Source organism: Dama dama, chromosome 22 (assembly GCF_033118175.1).
Source record: "Dama dama isolate Ldn47 chromosome 22, ASM3311817v1, whole genome shotgun sequence".
In the NCBI taxonomy this organism is placed as follows: domain Eukaryota; kingdom Metazoa; phylum Chordata; class Mammalia; order Artiodactyla; family Cervidae; genus Dama; species Dama dama.
In genome coordinates this window covers 54,056,398-54,076,793 of record NC_083702.1, presented here as the reverse complement: position 1 = coordinate 54,076,793, position 20,396 = coordinate 54,056,398, and the positions used below count along the sequence as shown (strand labels likewise).

The 20,396-nt window shown below is 40.6% G+C and overlaps 1 protein-coding gene across 1 annotated transcript in view; it reads left to right on the top strand.

The window, feature by feature from the left end:
• Nucleotides 1-20,396, top strand: part of ANO4 (anoctamin 4) — a 418,375-nt gene that overhangs the window by 229,045 nt on the left and 168,934 nt on the right. Inside the window, exons 6-7 of the mRNA XM_061124170.1 lie at nucleotides 8,807-8,943; nucleotides 12,076-12,234. Of these exons, the coding sequence (XP_060980153.1) occupies nucleotides 8,807-8,943; nucleotides 12,076-12,234 (296 nt within the window). The remainder of the gene's footprint in view (nucleotides 1-8,806; nucleotides 8,944-12,075; nucleotides 12,235-20,396) is intronic.

Below are 20,396 nucleotides of genomic sequence, written 5' to 3'. Positions count from 1 at the left end.
GAATTCTCAGATGGGAAACCCGTGGGTATAGAAGACCAACACTATACAGACTCTGGCGACTCTTAAGTGGCATTCATACCCTGGCAGACTTGATTGTGATATAGTCCATTAGATTCTAATCGACTTGGGAGGGAAAGAGAGCAAATAGCAAAGTGTTTGGAAGGAGACCTGGGAGGCTTTAAGGATTATTGGGTGATTGTTACGCTGTGAAGTGAAGTGGAAGTCACTCAGTCATGTCAAACTCTTTGCAACCCCACGGACTTTACAGTCCATGAAATTCTTCAGGCCAGAATACTGCAGTGGGTAGCCTTTCCCTTCTCCAGGGGATCTTCTCAACCAAGAGACTGAACCCAGGTCTCCCACATTGCAGGAGGAGTCTTTACCAGCTGAGCCACCAGGGAGGCCCAAGAATACTGCAGTGGGTAGCCTATCCCTTCTCCAGGGGATCTTCCCAACTCTGGGTCTCCTGCATCACAGGCAGATTCTTTCTAGCTGAGCTCCCAGGGAAGACCTTTATGCATGCAATGTCCCTGTGCAATCATAAAGCTCTTCCCAGGTTGGTGCTGCTCTTGCTCTGTGGGTGAGGAGACAGTCATTTCTCGGTGACATCCAGTGAGTCATTCTCCACCCACTTTCTTGAACCCAGCTTTACCATTGTATCTTTAATTCATATGGCTATGCTGTTGCAAAGGGGAAGATGAGGGAGAGGAAGGAACTGATAGGCATTAGACATCAAGTAAGGCAACTACGTGTGTTATTTTGTTTAGTCTTAAACTCTTTTTGCCCTAATTCCCATATCGGTGAAAGGGAGGTAGTTATAGACAACCTGCAAAGCCCTTAGTGCTTGGCACACAGTAAGGACTATGGACTTACTGCTGGCCACCTTGTCTTCATTCCTTGCAACAGTTCTCTCTGGTACATTGTATTATTCCCACTTAAAGCTTGAACAAGTTACAGAATCCAATCAAATAGGAAGTGGGAGGACTGGTGTTTGAACTCAGGTTTGTCTAAATCCAAAACTCATGTTCTTTCCAGAGAAGGGGCAGTTATGGTCAGTAGACTTTAGGATTTTTAATGCAGAACATCACTGACCCTGTTTCTAGTTGTGAAAAGGGAACCACGGCTATTGAGCAAAGCTTGGATTAGGTACACAGTTCTCTAAATAGCATTTGCAGAGTTAAAAGAGGTGCCATCATTAGACGCCTTGTTATCTAATGACCGAAGTGTCTGTCCGTTCTTTAGAATGGAGTAGCTGTGTGAAAAGCTCTTCGTAAGAAATGTGCTGTCTTGGGAGCAACTTAATGATCTTGGCCCCATTACAGAGTGTGCCGTGGGTACCCCATGCTGTCGTGTACGCTCTGTTTTAAAAACAGTGTCTTTACAAAGTCAGGAAATGCCAATGGAAAAAAATTTAATAACCACACATTTAAAAAGTTTCATGACTTGTGTTGTTGTTGTTGTTTATTAAAAACATTGTGAATCTTAAAGTCTTTCAAGTCAATTTTTCAGGCTAAAAAAAAAAAAAATGCCAGCTCTCAGATCTGTAACTATTAAGACTCCAGCTTTCTTATACCAATTTTTGCTTTGGGAAGTGATAACATACCCATTTAATTGTTGCCTAATACACTTGTGGAGGTATCCAAACTTCTTAAAGCTGCAGAATCTGTTATTTTGTCCCTAATATATTTTTATGTATATTATCAGTGTTTAGGACAGGTAACTGAGCTATCTGGAGTTGGTGGGGGTAAAAGGTGTAGGACTTTCCCACTCAGCTTCCTTTTTGCCCCTTTCATGGCCCCTGAAGTTCCTCCAAAGAATCCTGGGGTTCCAGGGAACACACTTCGAAAACCACTGGCCTGTTAGAAAGGAATAAAGCCAGCTAAGGAAGGATTTATGTCCTTTCCAATTATTTATTTTGAATTTTCTAAATTAGACCCTCTTCTTCTTGGTTCACCAGGCAGCCTCTGCCTTAGGGCTGTTATCAAATTCATTTGAAGAGTAATGAACATCTAGAGGGTCCTAGGCTTGCTAGTGCCATATAAATGCAAAGCAATGTTTGGTTTTTAAAATTCCAGTGGCTCAAAGCTGTGCTGTGCTGCTGTGTGTTTTCCTGGATTTTTAAAAGCACTTAGTTTGATCTATTTGTTAAATTTTTTAAAAGCGTCAGACTTGGGCTACAGCTGTGAAGTCTAGCTTCATTCAGATCAGTGTTAAAATTGTGACAAGATTTGCTGGTGAAATGACTTCCTGTTCTTGAAAACCAAACAGAATTTAAGAAGAGTAGAATGCCTTCTACAGAAACAAGGAGCTGGCAGGAAACAGCCTCCATTTGGGAGTCAGAACTGGGTTGGAATTCATCCCTGTCATTTATGAGCTGTGTGTGCGTACTTAGCATCTTTGAACCTGGCTTCTTTCTCTTACTACCTACCTGTCCTGCAAGATGTTCTGAAGATCGAGGGAGAAAACAGACCTCACATACACAGTCAGCTCTGAATAAATCGTAGTCCCTTCCCGCTTCGTTCCTATTTGACCTCTGAATTCAAGAGAAAAACAGATTCTTGCAAGTAATGGCACTGAGGTAGTTAGAATACGGGGGGAAAAGGCAACTGATATAATCTCAAGCTAGCTTTTATTTATTTTAAAATGGGCATTGAGCACCTCCTGTTTGCTAGCCCTTGTGTCAAGTTTGGAGCTATCTTGGGCCTTCATCTGAAAGGGACTCTAGATGTATAGATGAGCTGGTTATAAAACAGCCAGGTCAGTGTTCAAACTGAGACATGAACAATTTTTTGTATTATTCTAAATTATTCCTGGAGGTGTCCTTTTTTTAATTTTCTAATGAGGCTATGAGGTCAGTATATAATACCTTCAGAATTCTGAGTATCAGATGTAATCATTTGGAACTCTGGATAAAAATATCAATAGTGTAATGAACTGACACTCTGCAGAACAAATATAGAAACTCAGATTATACTGCACACAGCCTTTTCATGTCTTCTTCAGTGACCTATAATTTCACTTTATTTTCTCTGCCTCAGAAAGTGCCAAGATTAAAGTACTCCTGAACTATAATGCCAAGGTGAGTTTTTTTGTTTTTTTTGAAAGAGTGATGAGTTGAACTATTTGATATTTTGGGTATTTATTTCTTACTCTCTTTTAGATTGTTTCTAACACAGTCTAAAATAAACATTTGCTGTGTTTTTCCAATTGCCTTTGTAGCATTGATTCCTCAAGTTCATCCTCTTGTCTGGAAGCATGAGGCTGTCTCCTTATGTCTTGGTCATGTTTATACCTTTAGCACCTAAGCTGAGTGTTGGTTCAGTGAGCAAGTGGCAGAAGATAAGCAATTCATTTGTTTGTTTTAGCCCTTGCCATATGTTTGCAGTCTCTTTTCCCAAGAGAGTTGAGTTAATATACAAAATGATTTTCACTGAAAGAATAATTGAAATAATTGCAAATATTTGATAGATTCTGTACCACTGTGACAAATTTGCCCTCCCATCACATGAGGGAGGTCAGGATCTCCCTCCTTCCTGGTCCTTTGCCTTCTCTGATCTGCTTCCATTCTGGGAGAATAGAACAAGCCAACCCTCTGAAATCTTTCTCCCTGCTGCCTTTGTTCCTTGACTCAGAGTCAGTAGATGATTTTTGGTCTCCCAGGCAATTTCAGTTTCTTGGCCCTTGTTTAGTTGTTCAATGTAAGTCCCTGCTATTTATTTCCTGGGTCTCTGTAGGATAAGCACCTGATTTTTGCAAGAGAGTGTCGTTTGGGTATCTTTGTTGCTTTCCCAAATATGCGGTGTCCATATGCCAGAACCCATGTTACCTGCCCAGTCCTGTTCACAGGGCCCTTCCTGAGTCTCTATACAGTGCAGGTCCATATTTGATTAGAACAGAATTTTTGCATTCCTTCTCTTTCTTTTCTCCCTCCCTCTCCCCGTTCCCTCCCCCTCCCTTCATCCTTCTCTCCCTCCTTGTCTCACTCATTCCTTCCCTTCCTTCCTCTCTCATCATTCTTAATCGACTTCTCAGAACATTTGGCTCTCTTTCTTATTTAATGAGCCTAATCACAGAATTCTACCGGGCAGATAATTATCAAACATTTCTTAATTTGAGAAACAACGCATGAGGGAGGCGATGGGATGTATTAACAAGTGACCTTGTTTGGATGAAGAGGCACTTTGTCACATCTGTCCCAGAGGAGGGAGAGGTCCTGCTTCTGCCTTGGCTGGACCGTGAGCTCTTGTAGGGCGGGGATCCTGCCTGTCGCCAAGACTTGAACCTGCCAGTACTTGAACCCCAGTTTCTAGACAGTGTAGATTTTGATAAATACTTACTGAATGAATAGATTTCTAAACACTGGTTAACTTCACAGTTGGAGGTTATTTTCTTTGAAAGAATGAAAGTTCCTACCAAAGGAGATTTGCTCCTAAAACTTCCATTGCAGTTAAAGCGGATCTATCAGTGACCATGGTGAAATTCTGATGAAGGACACATGTTTCTTCTGTCTTCTGTGGAGTCTTTACATGTCCTGCAGTCTTCCTACTGATCACGTGCTTAGCTGAGCGTTTTCTGACGCTTCAGCATTTCTTATCTCAGCTGAAGCTCTTGAAATACTGGCAGGCGATAATGGTGCCTTCGTATCGCTCATTCTCTAAAAATCAGAGACGTACTGATTTCCCTTGAGCACTCAGGTAGCATCAGTCCCATACTATTAATAGCTTCCAGACAGTAGTTCTGATGGGCAGCAGTAGGAGAGCAAAGGGCTTCTCTCCCTTTTCCCAGGTTAACTGGTCCCTCTAGAATAAAATAGCTGGACTTTTAATGCAAAGCAGAACCTCTCAACATCAGCACCAGTGACATTTGGGCTGGAGAACTCGCTACAAGGGCCGTTGTGTGTATTGCAGGATGTTTAGCAGCATCCCTGGATTCTTCCCACCAGATGTGACTGGCGCCACCCTGGGAGAACAAATGCCTCCTAGACCATACGAGATGCCTTCAGGGTGACACTTTGGGGCCAGCTGAGAATCATAGATGTCAAAAGCTTTTTTTGAACAGATTGTGCCAACACCAGAAGGTGATACTGGTGGAAGATAATCTGGTAATTTTCTATCTTGACAAAAGCATAGGATGAATGAATGAATATTCAAGAGTTTCTCCCCAACGAGGGCCAGTCACCATGATGAGAATCTCAGTGTCTGTCCTCTTTAGCTTCTCTCTCTATCTCACATCTCATCCCAGTCCATCCCTCTGAACAACCACTCTAGCTTGTAAATGCTTGCTCTGCCTTTTTGTATTGATAACGCTAAAGTGCTCCAGTCTAAAATCGACAAACCCAACATTTCTTATGGATTTGCCATATGTCAGCCACTCTGCTGACATGTGCATTATCTCACATAATCTTCTTAGTCACCCTTGGAGAAGGTTTCTATACCTGTCTCACCAGTGAGGAAATGGTAGCACAAATTCACATAGCTAAGGGGTGGAGTTTGAAATAGTAATCATGTCTTCCCATGTTAAAAGAATATTTTGATCCTATTCAGATATAATCAGTAGAAAGTCATCATTATCTCCTTGAAAATTTAATCAATATCTACTTGAAATGATGGAGCTCCTGGCTTGTAAGAGTTGCATTAGGAGAAACATACATGCATGGTCCCAGAGTCATAGAACAGTGAAGAAAAATACTGTCACACATCATTAGACAGTGACCACTTTGAGGTCATTCTGTGTGGAAGCATGCAAAGTCGCTTCAGTCACGTTCAATTCTTTGCGACCCCATGGACCATAACTCGCCAGGCTCCCCTGTCCCTGGGATTCTCCAGACATCCCATGGAGGGTTGTTGTGCCCTCCTCCAGGGGATTTTCCCAACCCAGGGATTAAACTTGGGTCGCTTACGTCTCATCTCCTACATTGGCTATTATTCAACAAAAATGAGTTGAGGGCTTACTCCATGCCTGGATTTCTGTACACCCATCAACACAGACAGGGTTCCTGTTCTTTTGGAACTTAAGTTCTAATAGGGTAGACATCCAGCATTTAAGAAAATAAATGAATAAATAATTCAGACTGTGATACATGCTGGGAAGAAAATGAGCCGAGAGAGGAGATGGAGGGTACCTGGGTGAAGGGCAGCTTCTTTACATCGGGTAGTCAGGGAAGTGGTCTTTGACCTTGACACCTCCCACAACACCTCCCACAACATGCTTCCTCAAAAATGTCAGTGCTTCTACTTGAGCACCTGGTCCAGTGTAGATGCTCTTAAGCCTTGGTTGTATGAAAAGACTTTGATGTTTTTCATTTGTAGCCTCACAGCCTAAAAATCTCTAATAAGTGTATTAGTTCCTTTTTTTGCAGCTGTAACAAATTGCCACAAACTTAGTAATTTGAAACAGCACAGATTTCTTATCTTAAGGTTTTGAAGGTCAGACATCTTCAAGATGTCAGCAAGACTGAGTTCCTTCTAGAGGTTCTGGGCAAGAATCTGCTTTCTTGCCTTTTCTATCTTCTAGGGCCACCCCTGCATTCCTTGACTTGTGACCTCGTCCTCTGTTGTCAAACTCAGCAGCATCGTATCTTCCAGTGTCTTTATCTGATTCTGACCTTCCTGTCTCTCTTGTAATTACATGGCCCTATCCATATAATCCTGGATAATCTCCCCAATTTAAGATCCTTGACTTAATTGCATCTATGAAGTCCCTTTTCCCATATAACTTTATACAGTCATACATTCCAGGGATTAGGTCACCTTTGGGGCCCATAGTTCAGCCTGCTACAGTAAGCAATAAACGTTCATTTTATTCCTGTGTCAATTTTATTTTACAGATTAAAAACTTGCAGTTAAATGAATTGCCCAAAATCACACACTTGGATCCTGGTCACCCCGTTAAACTCTGTTCTTCATATCACTCACCACACTTCATATTTCTTTGATTATTTATTCTTGTTATTACCACAAGGGCAGGAAGACTCATCACTTTTATTCACCAAGATTCAGTCACTACACATCTCTGCCTGACACAGTGTGCACACCTCTAAAATTTTTTTGGATGAAAGAACAGATACTCTTTTATATGCTTGGGCAAATAGAACTCAGTCTTCTATGAATTATACTAGTCAGCAGCTTCTGATAGCAGATTCTGATAAATCCTTAGTTATTTTTAAAGCATCAAAGAAAAAGTGAATGTCAATGTTGTTCTAAAATGTAAGTCAGTATAGAAGGGACCCCAAAAGCAAAAATAAGCAAATGAACTTAATTAAACTTAACTTTTGCACAGCAAAGAAAACCATAAACAAAATGAGAAAACAACCTATGAACTCGAGAGAAAATATTTACAAATAACTTGACTGGCAAAAGCTTAATTTCCAAAATATATAAACTGATTTATACAAGTCAGTATAACAAATAAACAAACAAAACAAAACTCAATCAAAAAGTGGGTAGAAGACCTAAATAGACATTACTCCAAAGAAGACAGACAGATGGCCAACAGGCACATGAAAAGATGCTCAGCACTGCTAATTACTAGAGAATGCAAATCAGAACTACAATACAGTATCACCTCATACTGGTCCGAATGTCCATCATCAAAAAATCTGCAAACAATAAATGCTAGAGAGGGTGTGGAGTAAAAGGACCCCCCCCCCCGCCCCCGCATTGGTCAGAATGTGAGTAAGTACAGCCACTATGAAGAACAGAATGGAGGCTCCTTAAAAACTAAAAGTTGTCATATGATCCAGTGACCCCCCTTCCTGGGCGTATGTCCGGAAAAGACGAAAACTGTGCCTGGAAGATACTCGCACCCCAATGCTCATAGCAACCCTATTTATAGTAGGTAAGAGTTGGAAGCGTTTAAATGAAAACAAAAAATTTTTGTTTTTTGTATTCTCCAATACAAAATGAGATCTTAAGTTGCTGTACATATATACAATGGAATATTACTGAGCCATAGAAAAGAACAAATTTGAGTCAGTTGTCGTCAGGTGGATGAACCTAGAGCCTGTTATGCAGAGTGAAGTAAGTCAGAAAGAGAAAAATGAATATTGTGTGTTAATACATATGTATGGAATCTAGGAAAAATGATACTGATGAACCGGTTTGCAGGGCAGCGATAGAGAAGCAGACGTAGAGAATGGACTTGTGGGCTCAGTGGGGACAGGAGCGGGTGGGACCAATTGAGAAGGGAGCACTGAAGCCCGTATATACACCATCATGTGTAAAACAGATAGCTAGGGGAAGGCTGCTGGACAGCACAGGGAACTCAGCTTGGCGCTCTGTGATGGCCGGGGTGGGGGTAGGGGTGCATGGGAAGGAGGCTTACGAGGAAGGGAACAGATGTATTCTTAGAGCAGATTGACATTGTTGTACATCAGGGACCAACACAGCCTTGTAAAGCCATTATCCTCCAATTAAAAAGCTTTAAAAATATGCAAAATGAGTTCTTTGAAGTCTTAAAGAACCCATGCTAAACAACTATATGAAGGAAAGCTAAACAAAACAACACTTTTTTTTTTATCACTTTTTTATCACTGTTGTTATCACGGAAGACAAATTATATGTATATTGTGGAGATACTTCACTTTACTTCACATTGTCTTTCACCTTGGCCTAATGAAGACACTGTTTGGTTAAACACATTTTACAGTTGACGTCCATTTTTCTTTGGAAATAATATATCTGTCATTCAAGGTGTAATTGAAACAATGAAAAACTATGAAGCCAGAGGGAGATGTCTTTACTTTCAGTATTGCTTTTAAGATCCCAGATTCTTGACTTGACTTGTAATGTATTTACTTTGGTTCTAGTGGCCAAGGATGTCAATATTCTTTTTGATGAATTAGAAGCTGTCAACAGTCCTTGCAAAGATGACGACTCTCTCCTTCACCCTGGAAATCTTACCAGTACTTCAGATGATGCTAGCAGGTTGGAAGCCGGGGGAGAGGTAAGAGTATGCCATTTCGTAAAAACAAAATTCTTGATCCATGCCAGAACTGGAGAATCATATTCCAGTGGATTGTTTAAAGTCATCTCATTGAACTGAGGGGAAAGAAGGGGTGAAATCTTACACGCTTTTGAAAACCTCCGGGGGTCTAGCACATTTCAGGAATCTGAAATCTACCTAGTTCAAAACAGACTTTCAGTGGGTCATGCACTTCTCTTATAGCTAAAGGCATTTAGCTTATACAAAGAAGATGTTTAAAAACACTCATCATTTTAAAATGATTTACATTTTAGGTATGGCCAACTAGTCAAAAGTTAGCTTTACAAGAATGGATTCCCTGTTGAAATCTCCCGTCATGTGGAACAATGATGTAAAGTGGACCAGCCCTCCGTAGACTGTGTTGTCTGTAGCCTCTTTGAGTTAACATTTGCCTCTGTAATCTGGAAACTAAGATTACAGAAACTCATTGCAATTATATACAGACCATCTGTTCATGTGTTATTTAGGGGGGAAAAAGTATTTTGTTAAAAGCATTTGCTGTTGCTCAGCTGTATCTCAGTGGAGTTTAATATCTTCTTTGTATATGCACTTTGTATGTGGGCTTTCCTAGTGGCTCAGTTCAGTTCAGTCGCCCAGTCGTTTCTGACTCCTTGCAACCCCATGGACTGCAGCACGCCAGGCCTCCTTGTCCATCACCAACTCCCAGAGTTTACTCAAACTCATATCCATTGAGTCAGTGATGTCATCCAACCATCTCATCCTCTGTTATTCGCTTCTCCTCCTGCCTTCAATCTTTCCCAGCATCAGGATCTTTTCAGGTGAGTCAGCTGTTCGCATCAGGAGGCCAAAGCATTGGAGTTTCAGCTTTAGCATCAGTCCTTCCAATGAATATTCAGGACTGATCTCCTTTAGGATGGACTAGTTGGATCTCCTTGCAGTCCAAGGGACTCTCAAGAGTCTTCTCTAACACCACAGTTCAAAAGCATCAGTTCTTCGGCACTCAGCTTTCTTTATAGCCCAACTCTCACATCCATACATGACCACTGGAAAAACCATAGCTTTGACCAGATGGACCTTTGTTGGCAAAGTAATGCCTCTGCTTTTTAACATCCTGTCTAGGTTAGTCATAGCTTTTCTTCCAAGGAGCAGGCGTCTTTTAATTTCATGGCTGCAGTCACCATCTGCAGTGATTTTGAAACTCAGATGGTAGGTAAAGAATCTGCCTGAAATGCAGGAGACCCAGGTTTGATCCCTGTGTCAGAAAGATCCCCTAGAGAAGGGATCCACTCCAGTATTCTTGCCTGGAGAATTCCAAGGACAGAGGAGCCTGGTGGGCTACAGTCCATGGGGTCGCAAAAAGTTAGACGTGAGTAAGCAACTGACACTTGTATATGCATTAAGTTTAAGTAATAGCAACACAGATCAGAGTCATTAATTTATTGTGTATTCTTAATGCTGCTGTTATTCCAGAGGCTGTTAGCCAGTGAAAGGATAATACCTTTGAGCAGGAAAAATTGTTTACTTCTATCAAACTTCCCAGACCTCTTTCTATAAACACCGTATACAACTTATGTGTGTGTGTGTGTTTTAAGAAAAAAACTCATTCTGTCAGCATTTCTTCACACAGAAACTTTGGATACCATAATATGGCACAGAGGAAGGACCTTGAAAGGTACCTCACAAAGCAGGTAGTCTATTCCCCTTAATTTAGAGGTGATTGAACAGTCTCAAGGAGATTAGGACTTTGTTAAACCTTCTCTTGAAGCCTTGGCTGGTTTTGCAGATAGATGGTAATGTGCTAAATCTACTGAATAGTTCCCTTGCCTGGCAGATGATTGCTATGAAAGTGTTTGTTTGGGTGGGCTTCTGAACAGAAGCCAGAAATAGTGAAGATTGAACATCAGTTATAAATACCTGCCCAGGTATGAGATGTTATTTCCATCTCTCCCAGCTAAGATGTTCCCTTTGAATGAGGTTGCATGCATGGCACTGCTGCAAGAATATGGACTCTAGTAATAGCCTTGGAGGTCTGGCATATTTTCTTTCTTCATACTGCTATTTAGAAACTGATATATACTGGGATCTCAAATTTTTTTGTGTTTACACATACGGTTGACCCTTGAATAATGTGGATTTGAGTATGTGGGTCCATCTATCTGTGGATGTTTTTCAATAATAGATATTATAGTACCATATAGTATGTGGTTGTAACCACAATGTGGAGAAACCATGGATGTGAAGATCCTGCTCTGACTATAACTTACAAACAGATTTAATCCTTGTGCTGTTTATAACTGTATACACAAATATCACAAAGAAAAATATTTACTATGGTGGGCAAAAAAGTTTGAGAGACACTGAACTAAAAAATATTACTAAAACCATCAAACTACATGTAGTCTCATCCTTCTCCCCTGCCAGATGGACTGTCTTCCTGAATTTTTGCATTTTTTATTACCTTGCTCTAAAAATCATTTTACCATGCATACATATGTATCATTAGCAACTTATTTTATATTGATTTTGTTTTGTGCTTTGTAAAAAATGGTATCATGCAGTATAAAGTCTTCTGTGACTCGCATTTCTTCTGTCAATATTGTTTTTAAGATTTTGCTTACTATAAGATGCATCAGTAGTTCTTTTTCCCTGCTATATAATATTTTACTATATGACTATACAATTTATGTATGTTTGCCTATTCATTGATATGCATTGATTCCCATTTAAAATTTTTTCTCTTATGAACAATGCTGCTGTGAACATTCATATACACATTTCCTGGTTTGTCAGGAATCTATTAGGGTTATATATGCCAATGTTCAATTTTTCGTGATGATGTTAGTGTGTTTTCCAGTGTTAGTACATCAGTTTTCACTCTCACCGGTAGAATGTCAGTTGCTCCACATCCTTGGAAACTTTTGGTATCATTGGGTATCTTTAAGTTTTGTTCATTAGACTGAGTGCTTTTTCTGATTTTTATTTTGTTTTCTGTTGTTTATATTTTTCATTAATAAAAGTGTAATTTTGATAAAACATAAGGAAAATTCATTTAGTTTTAATTATTCTTTAACATTACTCAGTCAAGGCTCAGTTTTGAGTGTCCTAAACTGGTCCCTTTCTCTTTGTGTGCAGACAGTACCAGAAAAAAACAAATTAAATGGCCTTTACTTCAGAGACGGAAAATGTCGAATTGACTACATTCTCGTGTACAGAAAATCCAACCCCCAGATGGAAAAGAGAGAAGTATTTGAAAGAAACATTAGAGCAGAAGGATTACAAATGGAGAAAGAGGTAAATGGTTTGCCTGAATGAGAAAAGTATATATATACGTCAGTTCATATCAAGAGACAATTTAAAAAATAAGCAGCTAGTAGAGTAACTGAATGTTTCATTTTCTGAGGCTTTGCCAATCTGCAATGTGTGGAGAATTTTCTAGCAATTAGACTTCTGCAGCACAATTTGCCTTTGAGAGCATTTTGATATGCAAAGATTTCATAAAAATCAAAATATTCCAATTAAATGGATTGTTTCAAAGTGTTACTTTACCTGACTTCCTACATCTGCTGCCTCTCTATGTTAACGGTGGGTTCTGTTGGGTTGACCAAAGCGTTCACTCAGGTTTTCCATACCACCTTATAGAAAGCCTGAGTGAACTTTCTGGCCAGCCCGATATTTGCATGGATTAGAAAAAAAACTTTGGATAAAATGCCGTCAGCTGACCCTAGAGGCTCCTTTTACATTTCAGAAAACATCATGGGTTTGGGTATCCTCACACACCAGAAGAGACTGTCTGGATGATTTGACCAAAAATAGCTGAGACTTACAAAGTGATTCTGGTTTTAAGAGATGTTCAGGATGTTTTATCAGGTTCCCAAACTCAAGGGTCAGGTTACGAGTGTTTACTCTTCCCCCTCCCCTCCTCGTCCGCAGGGGAAGTTTTGAGGAAGGTGTAAGAGACCCAGCCAGGCCTCTGACAATAATCCACAATGGGCCTGTTGTGTACCCAGAAACGCTGTGCACTTTTCTAGAACTTGGCCCTGTTTGCCGGATTACACAACTCCTCTCACATTTCCCTAAACGTGTGCACAGCTTCTGGAGTTTTTCATAGTCAAGAAGAACATGTTGCAATTAAAAGTGTTTGCTTCTGATTCTTCTCTTCAAGGCTGAAGGATGGATCTTTGAATCAGGCATCCCTGTTTTCTTTGTACAGGAGAGGTTGCATGTTGTTCCTGGGACACTTCTGATAAATAGGGTTTTTTCATTTCTGCTGGACTAGCCTCAACCCTGGAGCGTTTATAAAATAGAAGCAGTGTTTTTCTGGAATGTCTCCAAAAAGAGAATTAGAAAAACGGTGATATGAGTATGGCCTTAAGGGAACAGGTTCTCATTCTCAGAAAAGTGGAAGCAGATTGCTCAAAAGACTGCTTCAGCTGGAGTTTCCCCGGAGCAACAAACAGAATTAAATATGTTGCTTTTTCCATTTCTGTGGGATTCTGGAAAATCTTCCCTATACCCACTGGAATATACATTTGATAAACCTTGTTCTTTGGATAACGTGTATGTTGGTATCCAGTAGACAGCTGTGTATTCTTTTCTTAACATTAATAGTGCATTAATGTTTTATCCCTAAAAGTCATTTCTTCATGTTTTATTCTAAGTTTTAGAATTTTTATATAAAAAAATAAAAGCTCTGAATTGCCGCCTGATCTGAAGTAACGAAAGTCCTTCCTGTGTTCCATTCTGACTCTGTCAAAGTTTTGATTCCTGTTAAAACTAAGTAGCTTTGTTCAGTTAATGAAAGATTTATATTTTAAGCTTCGTCGCTGTTCTCTCCATTTCTGGAGCTTCTTTTGTGTAGGTCTTTTCAGTGTCATTTCATGACTCTGAAACGTTAAAACTCAAAAAGCCTAATACTTTTCCAAATACTGTATGTTACTAAAGAGTTGACAGCTCTCCCGTGTGTTTCCTGAAAGTCTTCTGCACTGCAGTGTTCAGCTGCCAGAATTAGAGTGGGTAGCTGAGGAGGGTTCCTCTGCCTTCTAACATGCAGCTTGGCTCTGCAGTCCAGAGTTGACCAGAGTACATTAGATGGATGGCTCATATGAGTGTAGTGGTTTACAATAATTTTGTTTGGCTCTAAGTTTTAAAAATTTAATGGCTAGGTATTTATTTTAATGTATGGAAATAATAGCAGTTGGAAAGAGTGATATCACCATATGGCAGACTTCATTCAGCACTTATCTAATGAACACATAAAGAAGTTGTGGTACATATACACAATGGAATATTACTCAGCCATAGAAAGGAACGAATCTGAGTCAGTTCTAGTGAGGTGGATGATCCTAGAGCCTGTCATACAGAGTGAAGTAAATCAAAAAGAGGAAAACAAATATGGTATATTAATGCATGTATATGGAATCTAGAAAAATGGTACTGATGAACCTATTTGCAGAGCAGCAATAGAGACAAAGACGTAGAGAACAGGCGTGTGGACACAGGAGGAAGGAGAGGGTGGGAGGAGTTGAGAGAGTAGCACTGAAACATGTGCATTACCGTATGTAAAATAGGTAGCCAGTGGGAATTAGCCGTGTGATGCCGAGAGCTCAGCCTGGTGCTGTCTTACAGCCTAGAGGGCTGGGAGGCAGGCTTGAGAGGGAGGGGACATATGTATACCTCTGACTGATTCATGTTGATGTGTGGCAGAAACCAATATAATATGAAAAGCAATTATACTCTAATTAAAAAATAAACACTTATCTAAGCATCTCTTTCTCCTCTTTCCCCCAAAAGTTCTTCTCTTGGAGGCAGCTTCCCTGCCGTGTTCTACGCACTACCAGAAGCTTGGTCTTGCTCCCTTTGGAAGCTTCTCCCTAGGCAGTGTTCCCTGCGGCCCACACTCCGCATAAGCAGCACAGTTTGACTCTCAGCTCCATCTCCAAGCTCTGCTTTGTATTTTCATGGTCTCATCCAGCTCAGCAGAAAAAGGGTCTCTGCAGGATCTTCCTTGCTTAGAGGCAGCAGGAAATTATAGCTAATTTAGTTTTCCCTGTCATAATCAATTAAAATAAAATGTCCCTTGTATAAACAGAAAATCTGCATCTCCATTTTTTTTAAAAAAAAAAAAAGAGTTGCATTTTATTAAACCATCAGAAGCATTTTTGAGCTTCTCAGGTGACACAGTGGTAAAGAATCTACCTATCAGTGCAGGAGATGCAAGAGACATGGGTTCGATCCCTGGGTCAGGAAGATCCCCTGGAGGAGGGTATGGCATAAGTATTCTTGCCTGGAGAATCCCATGGACAGAGGAGCCTAGAGGGCTACAATCCAGGGGGATCACAAAGAGTTGAACATGACTGAGTGTACGCTTGCACGCAGAAACACTTTTATTTAAATCAAGTGTTCTCATAAACAGCTGCAATAGAAAGCCAGCAATTTTAATAGCTATTTCAACTTCCAGAAGTAATTTCCACCTTTTATACATAAAACAAAGAATTTAGTTCAAGGTGAAAAAGAAAACCCAGGGGACTTCCTGTGAATCCATGTATACCTGAAATGATGAACACTGAATAAATTTTATGAATTACTAGTATCTTCTTCATTAGTTGTGTGTCATGATGTCCAATAATTACAGAAAATATTTCACAGACTTAGAAGCTTTTGTGTCCAAATCAGCAAAGACGGGATCTATAGTTGACATTTAATAGGAGATGATCCTCATCTCCTATAACATTGAGAATCATGAAATACAATCAGGAAAACCTTTGATTCATGATGAAAGTGAGGATCCAGTCAAATTTCATCTTTCTTAAGAACTTAACCCCCTACCTGGTCAATCAATAGGTAAGTGCTTGCTTCAGCACCCTGGGTCTTTAACATTCTGTAACTCATCTCTCATATTAGTTCAGAGAAAGCAATTGATGGCCAAGTTCCCAAAGTATCAAATTCAAGTGATTTTCTTCTCAAGTGTCTATTTAAAGAGACTCTCTTCTTTAAAGGTAAACACATATTTATAAACCCACATTTTCTATTTTAGGTTTTTTTTTTTTTTTAATTTTTAATTTTGTGTCCCTCATTGACTCTTTGGTACCCGTTTTGAAATCAGTATCAATGAGGTTTGTCTTTTCCTTTTTATAAGGGTTGTGGATGACTTTGGGATGTACGAGTACCAATTAGATTAAAGGAGCACCCTTCTTCTTTAGAATCATGCAGAACATAGGGGAAAACTCATATCATCAGGTTTCTACAAAATAACTGTAATTGTATAAGTCATACCATCTTGATGATAATTAATTCATTCAGCAAATATTCGTTGCACATCCGCTCTCTGCTAGGCATTATCTTAAGCACTAAAGAGCACAGTAGTGAATGAAACAGACAAAAAGTTCCTGCCCTGATGGAGCTTGAGAGAAAAGTAAATAAGTAAATCTACGTGGAACAACAGTAAATGCTGAGAAAAAAGTAAAGCAGGAAGTGTTGAAGGGGCTTTTATAAAAGTTGGTAAAGATGGGCCTCTGTCCCAGGGACCAAGGAGAGCACATACAAAGGCCCTGAGGCAGGAAGATGCCCGGTGTGTTTATGGAACAGTGCAAAGGCCAGTAGGACGGAATTGTCTGAGCAGGGTAGAGAATAGTGAGAAATTGTGTCAGAGAGGCAGTGGAACAGATGGCGTCAGATCTTTGAGATCACTGGGCAACTTTAGTTTTTCTCAACATGACATGGAAAATCACAGGACGGTTTTGAGCCAAGGCTTTATAAGATGTGGTTTCTGTATCATTAGGGCCACTCAGGTTGAGGGCAGAAGCAGAGATGCCAGTTAGGAGATTTGTTGCAAGAATCCAGGAAAGAAGTGATGGTGGCTTGGCGAAGTGCTCAGCAGAGGCGATGCTGAGGCGAGTAGTGAGTAGAGCCTTTGGGATTGCAGATGGATTGAATGAGCGATGTGAGCGAGGAGGCGGCACGGGTGATTCAGCTGTCTGTCGTACGCTGTTCGTTTAAAGAGTTGGAAGAAAGGAATCACCACTTACAGGGAAGCACAGGGAAGTGAGTCTCCGTGTAGCCGTGTTAAGTTTGAGGTGTTCTGGTGGTGCGGATGTTGAGTAGGAGGGAAGACTGTGGAAGACAGGGAGAGATCTGGGCTGGAAATAGACTTTTGGATGAGAGGAGTCAGCAGAGAGGAGCTGGGAGGAAAGCTTGAGGTGTGGTGCTCGGAGGGAAGTGTGTCAGGAGGGAAGGACAGTTAGTTGTGTCCAACGCTGCTGATGGAGTGAGTGAGATAAAGACTGAAAGGTAGTCATTGAAGTTAGCAACGTGGAGGATTTTGGTGAGCTGGGCAAGAGAAGTTTCCACAGAGAGGTAGAAGTGAAAGCATGACTAAAGTATATTCAAGGAAGGAACGGGAGGAGAAAATGTGGAGAGAACAGATAAAAACAGCTCTTTGAGAGAGGTTCACTGTAAAAGGGAAGAGACTGGTGTGAGAGGTGGAGTCAATAAAGAGATGTTTTTACTAAGAGGGGAAAAATAACTGCATGACTTCATGCTAATAGAAGTAATTTGAGAGACAAAATTGATATTGTGGAAGAGTGAAGGAAGAATGTCTAGACCTGTGCCTTCAAAGCGCTAAGTAGAGAGGCCACAAGTTCCTCCCATGCAGGGACCTACCTGCCTACATCTGTGTCCATAAAAGTAGCCTTGCCCCTGGTGCTAAAGGTGTTCTAATCGTGCTCCCAGCTAAGGCCAAACCTTTGCTTTGGGCTGGAGAAGGAAATGGCAACCCGCTCCAATATTCTTGCTTGGATAATCCCATGGACAGAGAAGCCTGGCGGGCTCCAGACCATGGGGTCACAAAGAGTCGGACACGCTGAGCAATTGAGCACGGTTTGCTTTGGGTATCACACTCCATCTTCTCAGTCCTGCTCAAGGACATTGCCTCCTCCAAAGATAAAATATAGTAAACTTTAAAAACAAATTCACAAAGTCATGCAATGTGTCAAAACAGCCTATTTCTCTTTTCACTTGTTTCTCAGGAGGATTGGAAAAATCTCAGTGTGGTGAACATCTGCGTAGTGGTCAAGGTTGGGAGTTGAGGATGTTTTTCTTTGAGATGATGACAAAAATAGTATTATTAAAATTCTCACTGTTGCCTTTATGAACCACTTAGTATTATCTCCATTTTATAGGTGAGACAGTTGAGGGAAAGCAATAACTTGCCCCAGGTGACAAGGCCAGTAGCAGATAAAGGCCACATTAAAACCTGAGCCTGCTTACTCTTTACCCTTGTATCGTGTTGACTCCTGGCTATCTGAAGATGGACTTTCAGGGTTAAACAAGGTTAGGACACGAGTGGAGTTTTGAAAGAGAACCAGGAAAACTGGAGTGCATAGTGAAGTTGGGTACTATATAGACTATTTCCTTGCACTTTGGTGGCCAGTAGTCATAGATTTGAATCTTGGTTCAACAGCTTATAAGCTGAGTAGTCTTGAGCAACTTATCAAAGTTTTCCGGATCTCAACTTTCACATTTTTAATAATGAGGATGATATTATTTACCATGAACAGTGTGAGGATTATGTGAGCCCTTCCAGGTGAATACAGAGTACAGTGTAAATCTTTTTTATTTTACCTGAGTTTTACCTGTTCCACCTTCTATTCATGGCAAACAATTTATGCTGCTGCTGCTGCTAAGTCGCGTCAGTCGTGTCCGACTCTGTTCGACCCCATAGGCGGCAGCCCACAGGATCCCCTGTCCCTGGGATTCTCCAGGCGAGAACACTGGAGTGGGTTGCCATTTCCTTCTCCAATGCGTGAAAGTGAAAAGTGAAACTGAAGTCGCTCAGTCGTGTCCGACTCTTTGCGACCTCATCGACTGCAGCCCACCATGGGATTTTCCAGGCAAGAGTACTGCAGTGGGTCGCCAATGCCTTCTCCGAAACAATTTATGATTGTGATTTAAAACTTCTTTGTGAAATATTTTTAAAAGTGACTCAAAATAAGGAAATTCGGGAAATTAAAATATTGTAGATAATATACACAGATTTGGCAGAAGCATGATTTTAGTCTGTTACTTGGCTAGTGGTTGTGGTGGACACTCTGAAGCCCTGCCTCCTGGTTTTAATGCCTTTGTATCATTCCCTCTCCTGGAGAATAGGTGACTTGCTCTTAACCAACAGAATATGGCAAATGGGGTGTCACTTCCATGGTTATATTATGGTATGTAAGACCCTGTCTCAGCTGACAGACGTTGGACTCTCTTTTGTTGGCTTTGAAGAAGTAAGCTCTCAGGTTGTGAAACTGTTTATGAAGGGGGCTCTGTGCAAAGAAGGGAGACTGATCACTTAGAGCTAAGAATTGCTCCCAGCAGCTGGCCAGAAAACAGGGACTGCAGACCTACAACCTCAAGATGAGCTCTGCCAACAGCTGAGGGATCCTGAAAGGAGATCTGTCTGCAGTCGAGCCTCTGTTAAGACTGCAGCCCTGGCCAAGACCTGTATTGCAGCCTGGTGAGACCCTGAAGCTGAGGGCCCAGCTATGCTATTTCTGGATTTCTGACCTACAGAAACTGTAAACTCAGTAATATGTGTTGTTTTGTTGCGGTGATTTGTTCTGCAGCAGTAGGTAACTTAATACAGTGGTTAAGCGTCTGAGGTCACACACTCTGAGTTCTCATTTGTTTTCATCATTAAAAGCTGTGTGCACTTGGGAACTTTAGCTTAATGAGGCTAATAATGAGAGCTATTGGATTGGCCAAAAAGTTTGTTCAGTTTTTTCCATATATGGGTTATAATACTGCATGGGTTATTATACTAATTAAATGAACTCATTCATATCAACTGCTTATCTCTGTACCTGTCATATTGCAAGCAAGTAATAAATCTTTATTACCATCATTATAGTTATCTTAACAGCTAAACATAATATATTAACATTAATACTTCAAAAATAGTTTTTCAAGGTAAACTCTTTGGAAAATTTATCATCCAGTTTATAAATGCCTTAAAAATCTAATCACTAGGATAGCAACATCAACAGACTATATATTGCTAATAATGTGTCTGTGTTAATGAGATTAGTGATTACCTTCAATGCTCTTGGAAGAACTTAAAATACCTTAGGTAACGTGTTTAGCATTGTCAAGGTTCAGACATTTCTGTGCCCAGAGAATTTGGTTTTAGATTCATCAGGGAATAAAATGGTATAACAACCCAGAACTAAAACACTGTGCTCAATTGTCCATCCTACTCTTGCTTGACACCTGTTCAGGCGAAATCTATACAAAGATTCCCCATTGAAGGCGCTAATCTCACCGCGACCACTCTCTGCCTTCACAGGCTTCCTGCTTATCCCACCCTTCCTATTTTCATCCCTGATTATGTTCCACAACCACTGTTACTGTAGATGTTCTCTCTGGATCCACAACTCTGAGAATGAAGGAAAAAGGACCAGAGTCTCCTCCCTTCT